Here is a 20,332-nt window from a genome sequence, read left to right as displayed (position 1 = left end):
TGTTGTGTAAATACTGCAGATTTTTCGCAACGGAATTGAGTGGAAAAAACGCTTATTCTGCAGCATGTCAATTGTATTTTCATAAATGCTGCTTATTTAATGCGGGTTTTACCCATTGAATTCATTGTGGAGGTAAAACCCGCAATAAATAGCAGTTTGCCGTGGGTTCGCATAACCCGCAAAAAACGCAACTCAGAAAAAAATAATCTTATACTTACTGTCACGAAAGCCACTCCCGACACACGTGACTTGGATGCTACTGTAAAGGGGAACTCCGCTTGTCCACTCTCACTCTTACACACTCATATCGCAACAGGCTAACAATGAGTTAAACGCACCCCAAATCCAGGTCACACATCCACACAAAACGCTGCCACGACTTGCCGTATTAGGCCGACAGGAGCCTCCTGCTGGTAACGCACACGTTCACACAGGCACGCACTGATTCTAAATAGCATTCAACAGGTTATGCTTTTCCTCTTCGAGGTTGTGGGTAGGTTTAGAGCAGCAAGGAACAAACTTATTAACCCCTTCCCGCAAAATCACGTACAGTTACGTCATGGGAGATGGACTGTTCCCGCATCTGGACGTAACTGTACGTCATGGAGATGAAGCTGGCTCAGGAGCTGAGCCAGCGACATCACCGCCGGGTGACAGCTGTATGTTACAGCTGGCACCCTGAGGTATCGGCCAGGACCGGAGCTAGCCTCCGATCCGACCGATTAACCCCTCACATGCTGCGTTGAATAGCGATCGCAGCATGTGAGGAGTTTATAGCCATCGGCACCCCAGCAACGTGATCGCTGGGTTGCCGGTGGCTGCAAAGGCGATCGGAGGGCTAATGCTTACCTCCCGGTCCGCCAGCAACGGAATCCTCCTATGCCCCGTCGTCGGCGGGGCCCAGGAGGCTTCCGGTACCATCGGCAAGATGGCGCCGGCTCAGCTTCCGGCTCAGAAGCTGAGCCGGCGTCATCAGCAGTGGGTGTCCGCTGTATGTTACAGCGGACACCCCGATCTAACGCCAGGAACCGGAGCTAGCTCCGATTCCTGGCATTAACCCCTTCGATGCAGCGATCCATTGTGATCGCTGCATCCTAGAGGTTTGTAGCAAATCGGCAGCCTTGCCACGCGATGGCAAGGCTGGCGACTGCTACCATGGCAACAGGAGCCCTAACAATGGACTCCTGTCTGCCATTACGTAAGCTGATTAGGCCCCGCCCAGAGGCGGAGCCTGATCGGCTTGCTGTCAGTGAACAACTGACAGTTCTAATACATTGCACTACATAGGTAGTGCAATGTATTAGAACATCAAACAAACTGTTGGACCTTCAAGTCCCCTAGTGGGACTAAAGAAAAGTGTCAAAAAAAGTGTAAAAAAAGTAAAAATAAAAGTTGTAAAAAATACAATAATAGTTTCAAATAATAACACAAAACACAATCGCCCTTTTTCCCTTATCAAGTAATTTATTATTGAAAAAAATAATAAAGCCATACATATTTGGTATCGCTGCGACCGTAACGACCTGAACTATAGAAATATTATGTTATTTATTCCGCACAGTGAACGCCGTAAAAAAAAATAACTAAAAAATACTGACATAATTGCTATTTTTTGGTCACTTTGTCTTCCAAAAATTTAAATAAAAAGTGATCAAAAAGTCGCATGTACCTAAAAATGGTACCTATAAAAACTATAACTCGTCTCGCTAAAAACAAGCCCTCATACAACTCCGTCGACGAAAAATTTAAAACCGTTATGGCTCTCACAACTTGGCGACAGAAAAAATCCATTCTCTTTACAAAAGTTATTTTATTGTGCAAAAAGTTGTAAAACATAAAAAGTGCTATAAATTAGGTATCACCGTAATCGTACTGACCCGCAGAATAAAGCTAACATGTAATTTATAACGCGTGGGGAACGCTGTATAAAAAGAACTAAAAAAATATGCCAGAATTGCTGTTTTTTGGTCACCTTGCCTCCCAAAAAAAAGGATAACAAGTGATCAAAAAGTTGCGTGTACCCCAAAATGGTACCAATAAAAACTACAGCTCGTCACACAAAAAAAAACAGCCCTCATACCACTACGTCTATGAAAAAATAAAATTAGTCAAGGCACCAATAAGCCAGGAAATAAAAATATGCAGTTGTGCCGGCCCGAGGGGAACATTTCTTCTGTTTCAAGTGGCGAATTATCAAGGCCCCTAAAATTAGGGATCCAGGAATGGGAGGGCCCAAACATATCTGCTGGAAGTGAGGGCGCCCGTATTATACCAGGACAACACTTTCCCAGCAAAATTCCCCAAACTTCAAAAGGTGCGGAGTGCGGACCAAAAGGGGGATAAGTAAAGACCATTTATTAGTGCGACACCGGCCTGTGCAGAAAGGATTGTGTCACAGCATAACACACATCTATGGATTATTTTATTGTTTTTTTTTACCCCACTATACCACCTGACTATGCCCCTTATATACTCCGCCCGCCTTACATGTGCCCCCACATTATAAACGGAAACACCAGTAAGACTCCAAACAAAACTACTACAAGCAAAATCCACGCTCCAAAAGCCAAATGGCGCTACCTCCCTTCTGAACCCTACAGTGTGCCCAAACAGCAGTTTACTTCCACATATATGGCATCACCATACCCGGGAGAACCCTTTTAACAATTTTTGGGGTGTGTGTCTCCAGTGGCACAAGCTGGGCGCCACATATTGGCATATCTATTGAAAAACCATTTTCACTCTGCAATATCACGTGCACACCAATTTCTGCCAATCACCTGTGGGGTTAATATGCTCACTACACCCCTAGGTGAATACCTTGAGGGGTGTAGTTTCCAAAATGGGGTCACTTCTGGGGGGGATCCACTGTTTTGGTCCCACAGGGACTTTGCAAATGCGACATAGTGCCCAGAAACCAATCCAGCAAAATCTGTACTCCAAAAGCCAAAAGGCGCTCCTTCCCTTCTGTGCCCTACTCTGTGCCCAAACAGCAGTTTATGACCACATATGTGGTATTGTCATACACAGGAGAAGTTGCTTTACAAGTGTTGGGGTGCTCTTTTACATTTATTTGTTGAGAATATGAAACATTTTCAGCTAAAACTACGTCTTATTGAAGAAAAAGGATTTTTTTTATTTTCACTGCCCAATTCTAATAAAATCTATGAAACACCTGTGGGGTCAAAATGCTCACTACACCCCTAGATGGATTCCTCAAGGGGTGTAGTTTCGTGAATCGAGTCACTTTTGGGGAGTTTCCACTGTACTGGCACCTTAGGAGCTTAGCAAAAGTGACCTGGTGTCAAGAAACCAATCCAGCAAAATCTGTGCTCCAAAAGCCAAATGGCACTCCTTCTCTTCTGATCCTTGCCGTGTGCCCAAACAGCAGTTTATAACCACAAATGGGGTATTGCCGTACTCCAGAGAAGTTGCTTTACAAATGTTGGGGTTCTTTTATTCCTTTATTTGTTGAGAAAATGAAAAATGTTGAGCTAAAGCTACGTCTTATTGGAAAAAAATGATTTTTTTTATCTTCACTGCCCAATTCTAATAAAATCTATGAAACCCCTGTGGGTTCAAAATGCTCACTACACCCCTAGATGGATTCTTCAAGGGGTGTAGTTTCCTAAATGGAGTCACTTTTTTGGTGTTTTCACTGTTTTGGTCCCTTAGGGGCTTTGCAAATGCGACGTGGTCTCCGCAAACCATTCCTGCTAAATTTGAGCTCCAAAAGCCAAATGGCGCTCTTTCCCTTCTAAGCTCCGCCGTGTGTCCAAAAAGCCGTTTATGACCACATGTGGGGTATTGTTTTACTCAGGAGAAATTGCTTTACAAAAGTAGTGGTGCATTTTCTCCTTTTAGTCCTTGTGGAAATAGAAAAAATTAGCTAAACCTACATTTTCTTTGAAAGAATGTAGATTTTCATTTTCACGGCCTACTTCCAATAATTTCTGCAAAAAACCTGCGGGGTCAAAATGCTCACTATACCCCTAGATAATTTCCTCAAGGGGTATATTTTCCAAAATGCTGTCACTTTTGGGGGATTTCCACTGTTTTGGTGCTGCAAGAGCCTTTCAGACCCGACATGGAGCCTAAAATATTTTCTAATAAAAAGGAGGCCCCAAAATCCTCCTTTGCTTCTGAGGCCGGTGCTTCAGCCCATTACCGCACTAGGGCCACATGTGGGGTATTTCTAAAAACTGCAGAATCTGGGCAATAGATATTGAGTTGTGTTTCTCTGGTAAAACTTTCTGTCTTACAAAAAAAATAGATGAAAAATTAATTTCTGCAAAAAAAAAAAGAAATTTGAACATTTCACATCTACTTTGCCTTAATTCCTGTGAAACATCTAAAGGGTTAAGAAACTTTCTAAATGCTGTTTTGAATACTTTGAGGGGTGAAGTTTTTAAAATGGGGTGACTTATCGAGGGTTTCTAATATATAAGGCCCTAAAATCCACTTCACATCTGAACTGGCCCCTGTAAAAATAGCCTTTTGAAATTTTCTTGAAAATGTGAGAAATTGCTGCTAAAGTTCTAAGCCTTGTGATGTCATAGAAAAATAAAAGGATGTTCAAAAAACAGATACATAAAAGGATGTTCAAAAAGCAGATACATATAAATTTAGAAAAATGCAAATTTTTGCAATTTTTCGCTACATTTTGGTGTTTTTCACAATTAAATACTTAATGTATCGAGCAAATTTTGCCAGTAACATAAAGTCCAATGTGTCACGAGAAAACAATCTCAGAATCGCTTGGATAGGTAAAAGCATTCCGGAGTTATTACCACATAAAGTGAAACATGTCAGATTTGAAAAAATTGGCTGTGTCCTGAAGGCCAAAACAGGCTGTGTCTTGAAGGGGTTAATTTCAAGGTTTAACATACGAAAGTACAGTGCTTACAAAAAAGGTTACAAAAATTATGTAATAAAAATGACAAACATATAAGCAAAACAGTTACAAAATAAAAGGGAATAGAGCAAAGAATAACAGACCTCTTACATATCTGATAGGTTAGAGATCCCGCTGAGGAGAACAGCTTGAAGGTGGACAGAACTGCAATATGGTCACATCTCCTGTGGACTGACACTGCGTATTTCTTGGTATGCCATTATAAAAGGTCCAAACAAGACCCCTCACCCCTCCTCCTGGTCAGGGGGGGGGGTGGCTAATTACATGAAAAACAGGGAAAGTTGCCGGACACAATTCTAATCGTTCATAACTCCTTATATGAATCTCCTAGCGAGATACTGTGTCCGACAAGTTCCCAGGCATATATTTACCAACCTTGGCATACCAAACATGACTATGAAATATGAATAGTTTTAACCAACATTCTGTTCTGGGGTTTCTCATGGCCGAGAATACCTGCGCTTGAGACCCAAGGAGCATCTGAGTTCCTGGATCATATGCACCTAGCTGGGTTATATACAAGATTAATTATGACAGGGGGGCTTTGAAGGATTACATTTCTTTTGTCCCATACAGCCATTTCTGTAGACATGTGGGTACTGGAGTCTGGCTGTCTGGCTTCCAAAGCATTGACTTTATTAGCACCCAGGTGTGATGGGAGCACCACAGAGACAAATTTGGTAATCGTGTTGACATGCAAACTAGTTAGATCATGTCTCTGGAAAAGGACATCCTGATTATCCTCCACAGTCAGGGAGATTTACCTGATGCATGGGCTTTAAAGCACAACTCATAACACCTCTCCCTTTTATAGATGGCATGGGAGATTGATTCACAACATGAAAATTAAGAACATTACATCCCCCAAAGACTGGTTTATCACACTTACCCAGAAGACTGTGTTTCTTCATCCAGTCCGGCCTCCTGGGATGACATTTCATCCTACGTGACTGCTGCAGTCAATCACAGGCTATAGTGGCGGTCATCCCAGGAGGCCGGCTTGCTAGAACAGAGGAGATACGCCGCATGCTTTTACGGAGCGTATCTGCCCAGTGTGAACTCAGTCTAAAAGTTAGCAGGAACTGATGGAAATAAGCCCTTCCTGTCACGATACTCTGACTATGAAATAGCATAATTAAGAGATGAAAAAAAAAGTTTCAATATCAGTGCTTAACTGTTTGTAACAATTTTGGTAACTCTGTAACTAAAGGTTAATAAGACTACGCTTGGCAGCCCAGCTATATTTTTACATTGCACACACAACTGATAAATGTTCATTGTCGAGAATGCAGGGGTTGTGGGGGGGGAGTCCAAAATTTCTATGGGGCCCAGTCTTTACTAGTTACGCCTCTGAGAGTATTTATATACTTCTCTCCATTCATTTACACTGCACTAGCGATATAACTATATCGTTATGTGCAGCTACATACACACACTATAACATTACTGCAGTGTCCTGATAATGAATATACATTACCTCCAGCTATTCCGTTTACATAGTAATCTCGCGAGATTACATTTGCCTTGCTGGAAATCTCACAGAAAAGATTTAGACGTGTCAGGATTCTGAATACACATCACGTCCTGGCTGGAGGTAATGTATATTCATTATCAGGACACTGCAGTAATGTTATAGTGTGTATGTAGCTGCACATAATGATATAGTTATATCGCTAGTGCAGTGTAAATGAATGGAGAGAAGTGTATGACGCTGATTGGTCAGCGTCATACATTCCTCTCTACAATGCCCACTTGGTCTAAAGTAAAAACACGCCAACTTGGGCATTAAGAAACTAATTAGCATAAAACTAAAAATCGCTCATAAAGTGGTAAAAATAGATTGTTTTTCTAAATAAAAGCCACTGCTGTCACCTACATTACAGCGCTGATCTCCTTATGTAGGAGATAGGGCACTTATAATGTGGTGACAGAGCCTCTTTAAAGTACACTGCTCATAAAAATTAAGAGAACACTTAAAGAGGCTCTGTCACATTATAAGTGCCCTATCTTGTACATAATGTGATCGGCGCTGTGATCTAGATTAAAGCAGTGTTTTTTATTTAGAAAAATTATCATGTTTGACGGAGTTATGACCTATTTTAGCTTTATGCTAATGAGTTTCTTAATGGACAACTGGGGGTGTTTTACTTTTTGGCCAAGTAGGCGTTGTGGAGAGAAGTGTATGACGCTGACCAATCAGCGTCATACACTTCTCTCCATTCATTTACAAAGCACATAGCGATATATCTATATCGCTATGTGCAGCCACATACACAAAAACAGTGTCCTGACAGTGAATATACATTACCTCCAGCCAGGATGTGATGTCTATTCAGAATCCTGACACTTCGCTAAAGTTTCTGTGAGATTTACAGCAAGTCAAGCGTAATCTCATTTTAAATGACAGTTTACAGCCTTGCTGTAAATCTCACAGAAACGTTAGCGAAGTGTCAGAATTCTGAATAGACATCACATCCTGGCTGGAGGTAATGTATATTCATTGTCAGGACACTGCAGTAACGTTAGTGTTTGTGTATGTGGCTGCACATAGCGAGATAGCTATATCGCTATGTGCTGTGTAAATGGAATGAAGTGTATGACGCTGATTGGTCAGCGTCATACACTTCTCTCCACAACGCCAACTTGGCCAAAAAGTAAAACACGCCCAGTTGTCCAATAAGAAACTCATTAGCATAAAGCTAAAATAGGTCATAACTCCGTCAAAAATGATTGTTTTTCTAAATAAAAAACACTGCTGTAATCTACATTACAGTGCCGATCACATTATGTACAAGATAGGGCACTTATAATGTGGTGACAGAGCATCTTTAAGCATCACAGTATAAACCCAAGTCAATTAACTTCAGGGACATGAATCTGTCCAGTTAGGGAGCATAAGCGATTGTGAATCAATATTACCTACTTTGGTGCAAATGGAAGTGACAACATGTGCACTGGAGAGGCATCAGCAAGACAACCCCCAAAAAGGGAATGGTTTAGAAGGTGGTGGCCACAGACATATCCTCTCTCATTCTTCCTGATTATTTTCTTGTTTTGCATTTTGCTAGTGTCCTTGTCAATACGAGTAGCATGAGGTGGAACCGAGCCACCCATTCAGGTTGCACAGGTAGTCCAGCTCCGGTTTGCTGTGTTTACCAGCACAGTCCCAAGTGCATGGAGCAAATACCAGGATATAGACCGTAACACGAGGAGAGCCAGACAGGGCCGTAGAAGGGCATCGGCGCATCAGCAGGACCGTTATCTGCTCCTTTGCGGAAGGAGGAACAAGAGGAGCACTCCTAGTGCCCTACAAAACTTCCTCCAGCGAGCTACTGGTGTGCATGTTTCTGAAAAAACTATCATAAACAGACTCCATGAGAGTGGCATGAGGGCTCAGTATCGGGCAGTTTACAGAGAACTAAAGAATTTACAGGTCCACCCCATCCTTTTCACAGATAAGAGCAGGTTCACACTGAGCACATGTGACAGACGAAAGAGAGTGTGGAGACGCTGTGGTGGATACAATTTTTCTGCCTGCAACATGCTCTATTCTGAGCTAGCTGAATTAAGTGGCTTGTGATATAAGTGGAGTTATAAAACCGGGTTGTGTTGCTGTATTCCTGTGTGTGTGAATCTGTGAGAGATAACTTAATTGATTGTTTGCAAAAAGAAGCTAGCAAAAACTGACACAATTTTAAAACCTTTTTTTCTTTGCAGCTTCCTTAATGCTGAGCACCTGACTAGGGGGAGTGGTTAACTGGTCACAGGTGGCATAAATTAGCCTGCAAAACTCAGTCTGAACTTGCTCTGTTCTGAGCTAACTGGATTAAGTGGCTTGTGATATAAGTGGAGTTATAAAACCGGAGTTAAAAAGAGGAGTTAAAGCCCATGTAAGTACTCTTCTTTTCTTTTACTTTAACAATTGTTCACTGTGTTTTAGTAACTGGGATAATGGACAGCAAGATTGGAGGTTTTCTTCAGTGCACAGTTTGCCATATGTATGCACGACTGGAGCCGGAGTTCCAGGGTGAATACCTCTGTGGCAGATGTGAGCATGTTGTTCACCTGGAAGCTCGCATTAGAGATCTGGAGGAGCAAAATGCAACACTGAGGGCAATAGACCATCTTGAGCGGAGCATGCTGCTGACAGTACAAGCAGTTAGTGGGGTAGAATTGGAGGGTGAAAACATGGGTCAGCAGGATCGGGCAAGTAGCTGGGTTAATGTAGTTAGGGGCAGTAGAAAGGGGTCCAAGAAAAGGAAGGCCAATCCTGTTTCTGATATTCCAAGCAAAATTGCCAAGTTGGGTGATGATGCGAGGGTGTCTGTCTCAGAAATGGCAGCCCTAGTGGATACTGATCTCCCTAACAGCCGGGAGAACAGCCCAGCTAGTAGTCGGCGGGATGGTAATGCAGGTAAGGCAAGACAATTTATAGCTGTAGGGGATTCTATAATTAGGAAGATGAACAGAATAATTTGTCGTGAAGACCGCCTTCAACCAAATGGTTTCCTGTCTCCCTGGTGCCAGGGTTCGGCATGTGGTGGAAAGGGTGGACAAATTGCTGGGAGGGGATGGTGATGATCCAGCTGTTGTGGTTCATGTAGGTACAAACAAAAGAATACATGGTAGGTGGAGGAGCCATAAGAATAATTTTAAAGAACTAGGCTACAAGCTGAAGGGAAGGATCTCCAAGGTAGTGTTCTCAGGAATACTGCCTGTGCCATGCGCATCACAGGGAAGACAGCGGGAGCTATGGGAGAAATGCATGGCTTAAGTCTTGGTGTGGAGGAGAAGGCTTTGGGTTCCCAAATAATGACATTTCTGATACTGAAAGTGAAACATTTAAAGGCAAGTTAAAGTGTATGTTCACAAATGCCAGAAGTCTAGCAAGCAAAATGGGGGAGCTGGAGGCCTTGGTACTGGAAGAAAATATAGATATAGTTGGTGTTGCTGAAACATGGCTAGACTTTTCTCATGACTGGGCTGTAAATCTACAGGGTTATACATTGTTTCGGAAAGACAAGACAAATAGGAAAGGTGGTGGTGTATGTCTGTATGTGAGAAGTGATATGAAGGTGAGTATGAAAGAGACATTAGAGGGTGAAGATTGTGAGGTAGGTGGAATTACAAAGGGAGGTAAACACTGAAACTTTTACTTGTGGTGTAATCTATAGACCCTCCAATAAGGGGCATGGAGAATCTAAGTTATGAGGAAAGATAAAAAGAACTAAACCTATTTAGCCTTGAAAAAAGACGACTAAGGGGGGGACATGATTAACTTATATAAATATATTAATGGCACATACAAAAACTATGGTGAAATCCTGTTCAATGTAAAACCCCCTCAAAAAACAAGGGGGCACTCCCTCCGTCTGGAAAAAAAAAGGTTCAACATGCAGAGGCGACAAGCCTTCTTTACTGGGAGAACTGTGAATCTATGGAATGGTCTACCGCAGGAGCTGGTCCCAGCAGGGACAGTAGATGGCTTTAAAAAAGGCTTAGATAATTTCCTAGAACAAAAAAAATATAAACTCTTATGTGTAGAAATTTTTTTTACTTCCCTTTTCCCATGAAACTTGAACTTGATGGACATGTGTCTTTTTTCAACTGTAAGAACTATGTAACTATGTAACATCATCCAGCATGACTGGTTTGGCGGTGGGTCAGTAATGGTCTGAGTAGGATTATCCTTGGAGGGTCGCACACACCTGCACGTTATAGCCAATGGTACCCTGACTGCTGTTAGATACTGAAATTAAATCCTCAAAGCCATTGTCAAACCTTACGCTGATGCAGTGGGCCCTGGGTTTCTCCTGGTATAGGACAATGCTCGGCCTAATGTGGCCCGAGTGTGTAGGCAGTCCATGGATGACGAAGACATTGATGCCATTGACTGGCCCTCACGTTCCTCAGACCTGAATCCAATTGAGAATGGGACATTATAAATCAGCGTATCCGACACCGCCAAGTATCACCACAGACTGTCCAGAAGCACACAGATGCCTTGATCCAATAGTTTGATCAGGAGCATGCCCAAATGTTGTCAGGAGTGCATGCAGTCACGCGGGGGCCATACACACTACTGAGTTACATTATGAGTTGCCTTGATAAAAATCATGCAATTTGAATACAGCTGTTACTTAAATTTTTTTCTTTGATTTTCGGGGTAATTTGTAATCCAGCCCTCAATAGTATTGGTTTTGGTTTCCATTGATACGTAATTTTGTGCTAAAAAATGTACACAATTTATAACAGTAAAGATTTTCTACTTGAATCTTTCATTTATCGGGATCCGATGTCTGATTTAAGTGCTTCCTTACATTTTTTGGAACAGTGTATATAGGTAGTAAAACGTACTTATTTTTAAACCCTTGCCATAAAAGCAGTCATTAATTTGCTTATTTATTAAATTTGAGTTTTTACTTTTGTTCGACCCTCCAGTATAAACAAAATTCTGCCATTATCAAACCGAAGTATTGTTAATGCAGGTCAAACAATTGCTACATGTTTACAGCTGAACCTAGAAGTTATATGATTTATCAGAGTCTGATAACTAACTTCAAAGGGACTAACAGTTTGATTGCTCATGCAAACTGAAAGACAATTTTAATAAAACAAGTGAGTTCAAAGTCAGAGTACAGCTCAATGCCAAAAGTAAAAATAAACGTTAAAAATTAATACCCCCCCTTGCACTATGGTCCTGCATTAAACGAAAAACAATTGCACTATATATATATATATATATATATATATATATATATACATATACACACATACACTACATATAGATAGCTATATGTTTTATGATGATTTTAAAATACAAAAACTCTTTAAGAAAAATCATAAAGCATAAAATAAACTATTAATATATGAAAGGACTTGTGCTAAAATAAAAAAAATGTTTATCGTTCTGCACTCAATACCCCATAATGACAAAGTGAAAAGAGAACGTTAGTGATCTTTGCTAATTTATTGGAAAGGAAAAACTAAAATATTGCATGGACATACGTATTCAGACCCTTTACTCAGTACTTTATTAAAGCACCTTTAGCAGTCCAGTCTTCTTGGGTATGATGCCGCAAGTTTTGCATAGATTCTGGGATTTTCTGCCATTTTTCTCTGCAGATCCTCTCAAGCTCTGTCAGGTTGGATGGGGACCATCGGTATACAGCCATTTTCAGGTCTCTCCAGAGATGTTCGATTGGGTTCAAGTCAGGGCTCTGGGTGGGCCACTCAAGGACATTCACAGAGTTGACCCTAAGCAACTCCTGTGTTGTCTTGGCTGTTTGCTTAGAGTCATTGTCTTGTTGGAAGGTGAACCTTCGGCCCAGTCTGAGGTGCAGAGCACTCTGGATCAGGTTTTCATTAAGAATATCTCTGTACTTTGCTTCATTCATCTTTTCCTCAACCCTGATCAATCTGCCTGTCCCAGTCGCTGAAAAACACCCCCACAGCATGATGCTGCCACCCCCATGCTTCACTGTAGGGATGGTATTGGGCAGGTGATGAGCAGTAGAGATGACCCTTAGAGTTTAGGTAAAAAAGTTATATCTTGGTTTCACCAGACCACAAAATCTTATTTCTCACAGTCTGAGAGTCCTTAAGGTGCTTTTTTGAAAACTCCAAGCAGACTTTCATGTGTCTTATACTGAGGAGAGGCTTTTTTCTGGCCACTCAGCTATAAAGCCCAGATTAGTGGAATGCTGCAGTGATGGTTGACCTCCTGGAAGTTTCTCCTATCTGAACACAAAATCTTTGAAGCTCAGCCAGAGTAACTATTGGGTTCTTGGTCAACTCTCTTTACAACACCCTTCTCCGATTACTTCGTTTGGTGGGGGGCCAGCTCTAGGAAGAGTCCTGGTTGTTCCAAACTTCTTCCATTTAAGAATTATGGACGCCACTGTGCTCTTGGGAAATGTGAATACTTTCCGAATGCACTGTATGTTTTGATCAATAAGAACTACATTTCAATGTGGCATTGACTGGTAGTCTGGAATACTGAGGAAATGGTGGGAAGAGGGTACTGTAGGTAAAGACAGGACACACTGAAATGGTAACAATGGTATAAAAAAAACCTAAGGAGAAGTGGAGGTAACCTGCGGAGCTGTAAAACACTGGGCATGTATTATACAGCAATGGGACTCAGGAGCCCACAGCTCTTGTGGACTATAAGTCTGTAGAGAAGAATAGTGAATTCTACATACATGCTTGCCCTCATTTCTTTCAAGTCCTCTGCATGGAAACATTTAAGGTACTGCAAAGTGAGAGAACCCACTAGCACAACAGGCACCTTATAAACACAAATAATATGTATAGATACGGAAGGATTGTATGTTTTCTTTATAGTGTAATGATGGGTACACTTCAACTTAAAATTAACATATTTTTGACTGCACATTTACCTAAGAGCTCTCTTTTAAGCTTAAAGTGATTTTTCACTTTTTTCAGTATGCTATATTTAGGTTCAAAATTCTGGGGGTTTGAGCTCCATTTTTCTGATACGGAGGTGCAAATCCCCTGCATAGACAGATATTTAAAACAACATTCTAGCTGTCTGCAGCCACCACTAAAGGGAGCTCAACCCCTTAGTGACCAGCCTACAGTGAAGGAAATAAGTATTGGATCCCTTGCTGATTTTGTAAGTTTGCCCATCGTCAAAGACATGAACAGTCTAGAATTTTTAGGCTAGGTTAATTTTACCAGTGAGAGATAGATTATATATAAAAAAAAAAAAGAAAATCACATTGTCAAAATTATATATATTTTTTTTTGCATTGTGCACAGAGAAATAAGTATTTGATCCCGTTGGCAAACAAGACTTAATACTTGGTGGCAAAACCCTTGTTGGCAAGCACAGCAGTCAGACGTTTTTGGTAGTTGATGATGAGGTTTGCACACATGTTAGATGGAATTTTGGCCCACTTCTCTTTGCAGATCATCTGTAAACCATTAAGATTTTGAGGCTGTCGCTTGGCAACTCGGATCTTCAGCTCCCTCCATAAGTTTTCGATGGGATTAAGGTCTGGAGACTGGCTAGGCCACTCCATGACCTTAATGTGCTTCTTTTTGAGCCACTCCTTTGTTGCCTTGGCTGTATGTTTCGGGTCATTGTCGTGCTGGAAGACCCAGCCACGAGCCATTTTTAATGTCCTGGTGGAGGGAAGGAGGTTGTCACTCAGGATTTTACGGTACATGGCTCCATCCATTCTCCCATTGATGCGGTGAAGTAGTCCTGTGCCCTTAGCAGAGAAACACCCCCAAAACATAATGTTTCCACCTCCATGCTTGACAGTGGCGACGGTGTTCTTTGGGTCATAGGCAGCATTTCTCTTCCTCCAAACACGGCGAGTTGAGTTAATGCAAAAGAGCTCAATTTTAGTCTCATCTGACCACAGCACCTTCTCCCAATCACTCTCAGAATCATCCAGGTGTTCATTTGCAAACTTCAGACGGGCCTCTACATGTGCCTTCTTGAGCAGGGGGACCTTGCGGGCACTGCAGGATTTTAATCCATTACGGCGTAATGTGTTACCAATGGTTTTCTTGGTGACTGTGGTCCCAGCTGCCTTGAGATCATTAACAATTTCCCCCCGTGTAGTTTTCGGCTGAGCTCTCACCTTCCCCAGAATCAAGGATACCCCACGAGGTGAGATTTTGCATGGAGCCCCAGATCGATGTCGATTGACAGTCATTTTGTATGTCTTCCATTTTCTTACTATTGCACCAACAGTTGTCTCCTTCTCACCCAGTGTCTTACTTATGGTTTTGTAGCCCATTCCAGCCTTGTGCAGGTCTATGATCTTGTCCCTGACATCCTTAGAAAGCTCTTTGGTCTTGCCCATGTTGTAGAGGTTAGAGTCATACTGATTAATTGAGTCTGTGGACAGGAGTCTTTTATACAGGTGACCATTTAAGACAGCTGTCTTTAATGCAGGCACCAAGTTGATTTGGAGCGTGTAACTGGTCTGGAGGAGGCTGAACTCTTAATGGTTGGTAGGGGATCAAATACTTATTTCTCTGTGCACAATGCAAATAAATATATATAATTTTGACAATGTGATTTTTTTTATTTTTTTTTTTATATAATCTATCTCTCACTGGTAAAATTAACCTAGCCTAAAAATTCTAGACTGTTCATGTCTTTGACAGTGGGCAAACTTACAAAATCAGCAAGGGATCAAATACTTATTTCCTTCACTGTATATTAGGCCTTAATGAGCAAGCAATTTTTTTTGTTTTTTCATTGTCGGATTTAAAAAACTATAACTTTGTTAATTTTCCATCAACATAGCTGTATGAGGACTTATTTTTTGTGAGATGAGTTGTATTTTAATGGGACCATTTTGGGGTATGTATACCCCATTTTTTTGATGAACATTTACCATTGTTCTTTGCGTTGTAATGTATGCCCTTCACGGCGCAGCGTAAATAACATGTTACTTTATTCTATGGTTCGGTACCATTACAGCAATACCAAATATGTATTTTTTTTATGTTTTACTACTTTTACACAATAAAAATACTTTGAAGCAAAAAAAAAAAAATTGTTTTTGAATCGCCGCTTTCAAAGAGCCATAATTTTTGTATTTTTCTGTCGATGTAGCCATCCATATGAGGGTTTGTTTTTTGCTGGACAAGATGTAGCTTTCATTGGTATCATTTTGGGACACATAGAACTCATTGATTAACTTTTATCATTCTTTTTTTGGGGGGGAATAGAAGAAAAAGCAATGTTGTTTTGTGCCGTTCACCTTACGGTTTAAAAAGCATGTTAACTTTATTGTTCGGGTCATAATTATTGCGGTGATACCATATATATATGTTTTTGTTTGTTTTGTACACTTTTACAAAATAAAACCGCTTTTTATGGAAAAAAGTTATTATTTTTTCTTAGGCACCATGCACACGACCGTAAAACATCTCCAGAATTGCAGACCGTAATACGGTCCGCAATTACGGACCCGCCCGGTTCTATTAGCCGCAGACAGCTTTCTGTACCGCTACGGATAGGTGTCCGTGCCATAGAACTGTGCCAGGAATTATGGCGTATGTCCTACTTTTCGTTTTTTACGGGCCGTGCTCCCATACTTTGTATGGGAGCACGTCACGAAAATGCGGGCCCTGATTACGGGCACGGCTGTGTGCCTAGGCCTTACTGTTCACCTTTTTAATAATCTTCATTTCAAATGAATTATTTTTTAGTACCACTAAGAGACTTTACTATGCTATCTGCTGATCGCTACTATAATGCTCTGGTATACTTAATATACCAAAGCATTGTTGCCTATCAGTGTAAAACTGGCAGGCAATCTATTAAGCCATGACTCTGGCTGCCATGGCAACCCATTGGCAGCTTGCGACCGTATTTGCGGGTCGCCGATCGGTGATGGAGGCAGCCCCTTTCTCTGAATCCACTTAAATGCCACAGTCGCTATTGACCATAGCATCTAAGGTTTTAAATGGCTGGGATCAGAGTCAACCCTGAATGCAGCCGTTGGAGCAGGTGGCCGGCTGTCATCAGACAGCTGAGAACCAGCTCCAGCCTGCATAGGACACCCGTGCAGAACTTAGACTAGCCTAATGCCCATTAGTGACCGCTGAACAAGTTGGATTGGTGCTCACTAATGGATCAAGTGCACACTATTTTATTTTTGAGTTTATTTTACAACAGTATTCTGGAACCTCCTAAGCCCCCACTAGTGGTTGTTGCAGGCAGTCAGAATGTTATATTTAAAGTCTGTGTCAATGCAGATGATTTGGAGATCTGTATCCGAACCATAACCCAAAATGAATCCGCACATAATTTGATCCTTATTTAGATTTTAAAAAAATTATATTCAAGGTTGGACATTCACCTTGATCATCTGTAAAATGTACGATTCTGCGAACATACAGCCCAAGATTGTATCAGTATAGCAGTTTTCTATGAAGTTACTAGAAGATATTTGCCAATTTAACTCATGTAATTGTACCTTTTTCAATCTGGAAGCCCCTGCACCTGAGCGAATGGTATCCATTAAAACTTCTCTTGCATCCACGGAACTGTTTAGAGAGACTGGTTGTGATCTTGGTGCTGCGTTAAGTACAGGTGGTGGTGGTGGTGGTAGTGTATGAGGAGGCGGTGAAAAGGGAGTGGAAGGAATTGATGCTTTCATTGTTACAAATTCATTATCTTTCTGCAAAATTTCATTACTTCTTAATGTCTTGAGTTCATCTGATGCAACAGAAGACACCTAAGCCAAAGAAAACATTTTCATTAAAATTTAAAAATAGAAGAGAATTGGCTACACTGTGGCAAATTTGTACAAATTGTATATCAAGAAACCATGCTTTTATTTTAACTTCTGGTGACCATATGAATAGTGTTTCTCGAATGTATCCTTTCAACTATATAGGTCAACAGTTTTCTCACTGATACATTTATGATTTCTAGGACTGTATCAACGCATCTTCCACCCGCCTGTATGCATCCATCACTTACATATTTTTCCGTTCAACTCTTTTTTCCATTCAAGCATCTTTTCCAATGAATGGGACTTTGTATAAAATGTACAAAATCAAATAGTTCTGCTTGGCTTTCCTCGTATCCATGACAAGGTTAAAGGTATAATTATTTTTTATATGATGAAAAGGGCATATATAGTCACACTGATATATTTAGAGAGACTCTGTCACCAGTTTATCAATTCCCTATCTCCTAACTAATCTAATAGGCGCTATGATGCTGATAACTACAGTGTGATTTGTTTTAAAAAAATGTTTATTATTTGCAAAGTTAGGAGCATTTTTCTAAATAAGGTAATGTGGCTCTAATAGCCAAATAGGAAGTGACTCTTTCTTTTCTCTCCGTGCGGTGTAATGTTTTCTTTATGACGCTGTCCAATCATCATACAGCTTCTCCCCCTTCCCTGCCCAGCACACAGTGTGATCTTATAGTATACAGCTCCCATTCCCGACTATGTTTTTAACTGGCGATATCTCCGGTTGTGTCACAGCTAGAACCACGATCCTGGTGTCATATGAAAGATTAGCATCTCCTCTTTCATATGCCACCTGTTCTAGGTGCTCCACAGCCCAAGATACGGCTGTTTGAAGTGATCCCCCTTCCCTCTAGAATGTGTCTCATACTGTGTGAAGCAGCTTCATGCTGATAGGACAGCGTCAGATGCTGTAACATAGTTCCACCTCAGGAGAATCGCTGCTGTTACCTCTCACTTGTCTAATAAAGGCTAATTTACATATTTAGAAAAAAGCTCATAACTTTTTAAATAATAAATGTTTTGGGACAAAATTTTCACTAGTATTATCAGTGTGACAGTGCCTATTAGATTAGCTAGGAGATAGGGCATTACTAAACTAGTGACAGAGCCTCTTTAAAGAAAATCTTTTATCCCTATTGTACTAAGTGGCAGTCTGAGTCATATTTGAAGGCAAGATCATTTGTTGTTTATACTGGTCTAGACTTTTATCAGTTGTATGCTTTCAGTTTCAACTCTAAAGTTTGCTGTGTTTCATAAAAATGGTGCCATCCTTTTGTTATGTTTCTTCACATTTCTTACATGAGCAATTAGGTTTCTTTATTCTTATAAACACAGTTGCAGTGTCACTTGTTGATATTTCTTCCACACAACCCTTAATATTACTCCAATCTTTTTCCTCTGCTTACATGTAACACATTAAAGTTGAACAATTACAACATTAGCATGCAGCCTTGTTTAACTCTTTTAGGCTATGTTCACACGGGGTATTTTGCCGAGTTTTTTGACGCGGAAACCGCGTCGCAAAACTCGGCAAAGACGGCCCGAGAACGCCTCCCATTGATTTCAATGGGAGGCGTCGACATGCCCTATACTCGGGCGCTTCCGCCTCTGACCTCCCATTGACTTCAATGGGAGGCAGGAGAAAGCGTATTTCTCGCTGTTTTATGCCCGCGGCGCTCAATGGCCGCGGGCGAAAAACGGCGCGATAATTGCCGCGAAAATCGGCATGCAGGGAGAGGAATATCTGCCTCAAAGTTTCAAACAGAATTTTGAGGCAGATATTCCTCCCCCAAAATACTCCGTGTGAACATAGCCTTACTGTACCTATTTGGATCCGGTTTTTCCACTTTCTGTCCACTGTGCCTTAACCCGTTAGTGACAGGCCCATTGTGTTTTTACATCGGTCACTAACGGGCCTTATTCCGATGCAATAGACTTTTTATGTCGCTGCATCGGAATAAGTAAACAGAGCAGGGAACTGTCAAATCTCCCTGCTCTCAGCTGCCAGAGGTAGCTGAGGGCTGGGGGCGTCCCTGCTCGAACGGGTGAGATCGATATTAGTATCGATCTCACCCGTTTAACCCTTCAGATGCGGAGCTGAATAGCGTGCACCGCATCTGAGTGGTTTTGGAGAGAGGGAGGGAGCTCCCTCTCATCTCACTGACACCCGGCGATAAGATCGCCAAGTGTCTGTGTCTGCGATGGCAGCTGGGGGCCTAATAAAGGCCCCCAGGTCTGCCTGTCGTGAATGCCTGCTAGATCATGCCTCTGGCATGACCTAGCAGATACCTGTCCGATTTAGACGGACAGGCATAATACACTGCAATACAGAAGTATTGCAGTGTATTGTAAATGCGATCGGATAAGTGCATAGTGAAGTCCCCTAGTGGGACTAGTAAAAAAGTTAAAAAAAGTTTAATAAAAAGTGAAAAACAAAATGAAAAACCTACTTTTCCCCCTTACAAACTGCTTTATTATTAACAAACAAAATAAAGTAAAAAAGTTACACATATTTTGTATTGCCGCGTCCGTAACGACCCCGACTATAAATCTATTACATCATTTAACCCACACGGTGAACGTCGTAAAAAATAAAATAAAAAAACATGAAAAAATTGCTGTTTTCTTTGAATCCACCCTTAAAAAAAATGTGATAAAAAGTGATCAAAAAGTCGCATCTACTCCAAAATGGTACCGATAAAAACTACAAGTCTTCCCGCAAAAAAAAAGCACTCCTACAATTGCATCGGTGAAAAAATAAAAACGTTACGGCTCTTCAAATATGGAGACACAAAAACAAATAATTTTGAGATAAAAGTGTTTTCACTGTGTAAAAGTAGTAGAACATACAAAATCTATACAAATTTGGTATAGTTGCAATCGCAACAACATACTGAATAAAGTTATTGTGTTATTTATACCACATGGTAAACTGCGTAAATTTAGGACTCAAAAAAGTGTGGCGAAATTGCTGTTTTTTTTCTATTCCCCCCCAAAAAAAGTTAATAAAAGTTAATCAATAAATTCTATGTACCCCAAAATGGTGCTATTAAAAATTACAACTTGTCCCGCAAAAAACAAGACCTTATACAGCTATGTCGACGCAAAAATGAAAAGGCTATAGCTCTTTGAATGAGATGATGGAAAAACTAAAAAA

General features: G+C 41.0%; 1 protein-coding gene across 1 annotated transcript in view; it reads right to left on the bottom strand.

The window, feature by feature from the left end:
• The window catches only part of COBL (cordon-bleu WH2 repeat protein), a 395,136-nt gene that overhangs the window by 5,283 nt on the left and 369,521 nt on the right, over positions 1–20,332 (bottom strand). The window contains exon 14 of the mRNA XM_075826990.1: positions 16,888–17,148. Coding sequence (XP_075683105.1) covers positions 16,888–17,148 — 261 coding nt within the window. The remainder of the gene's footprint in view (positions 1–16,887; positions 17,149–20,332) is intronic.

This window comes from Rhinoderma darwinii, chromosome 5 (genome assembly GCF_050947455.1).
Source record: "Rhinoderma darwinii isolate aRhiDar2 chromosome 5, aRhiDar2.hap1, whole genome shotgun sequence".
Lineage (NCBI taxonomy): Eukaryota > Metazoa > Chordata > Amphibia > Anura > Rhinodermatidae > Rhinoderma > Rhinoderma darwinii.
Note: the sequence above shows the minus strand (reverse complement) of the source record. Positions and strands in the feature narration are given on the sequence as shown.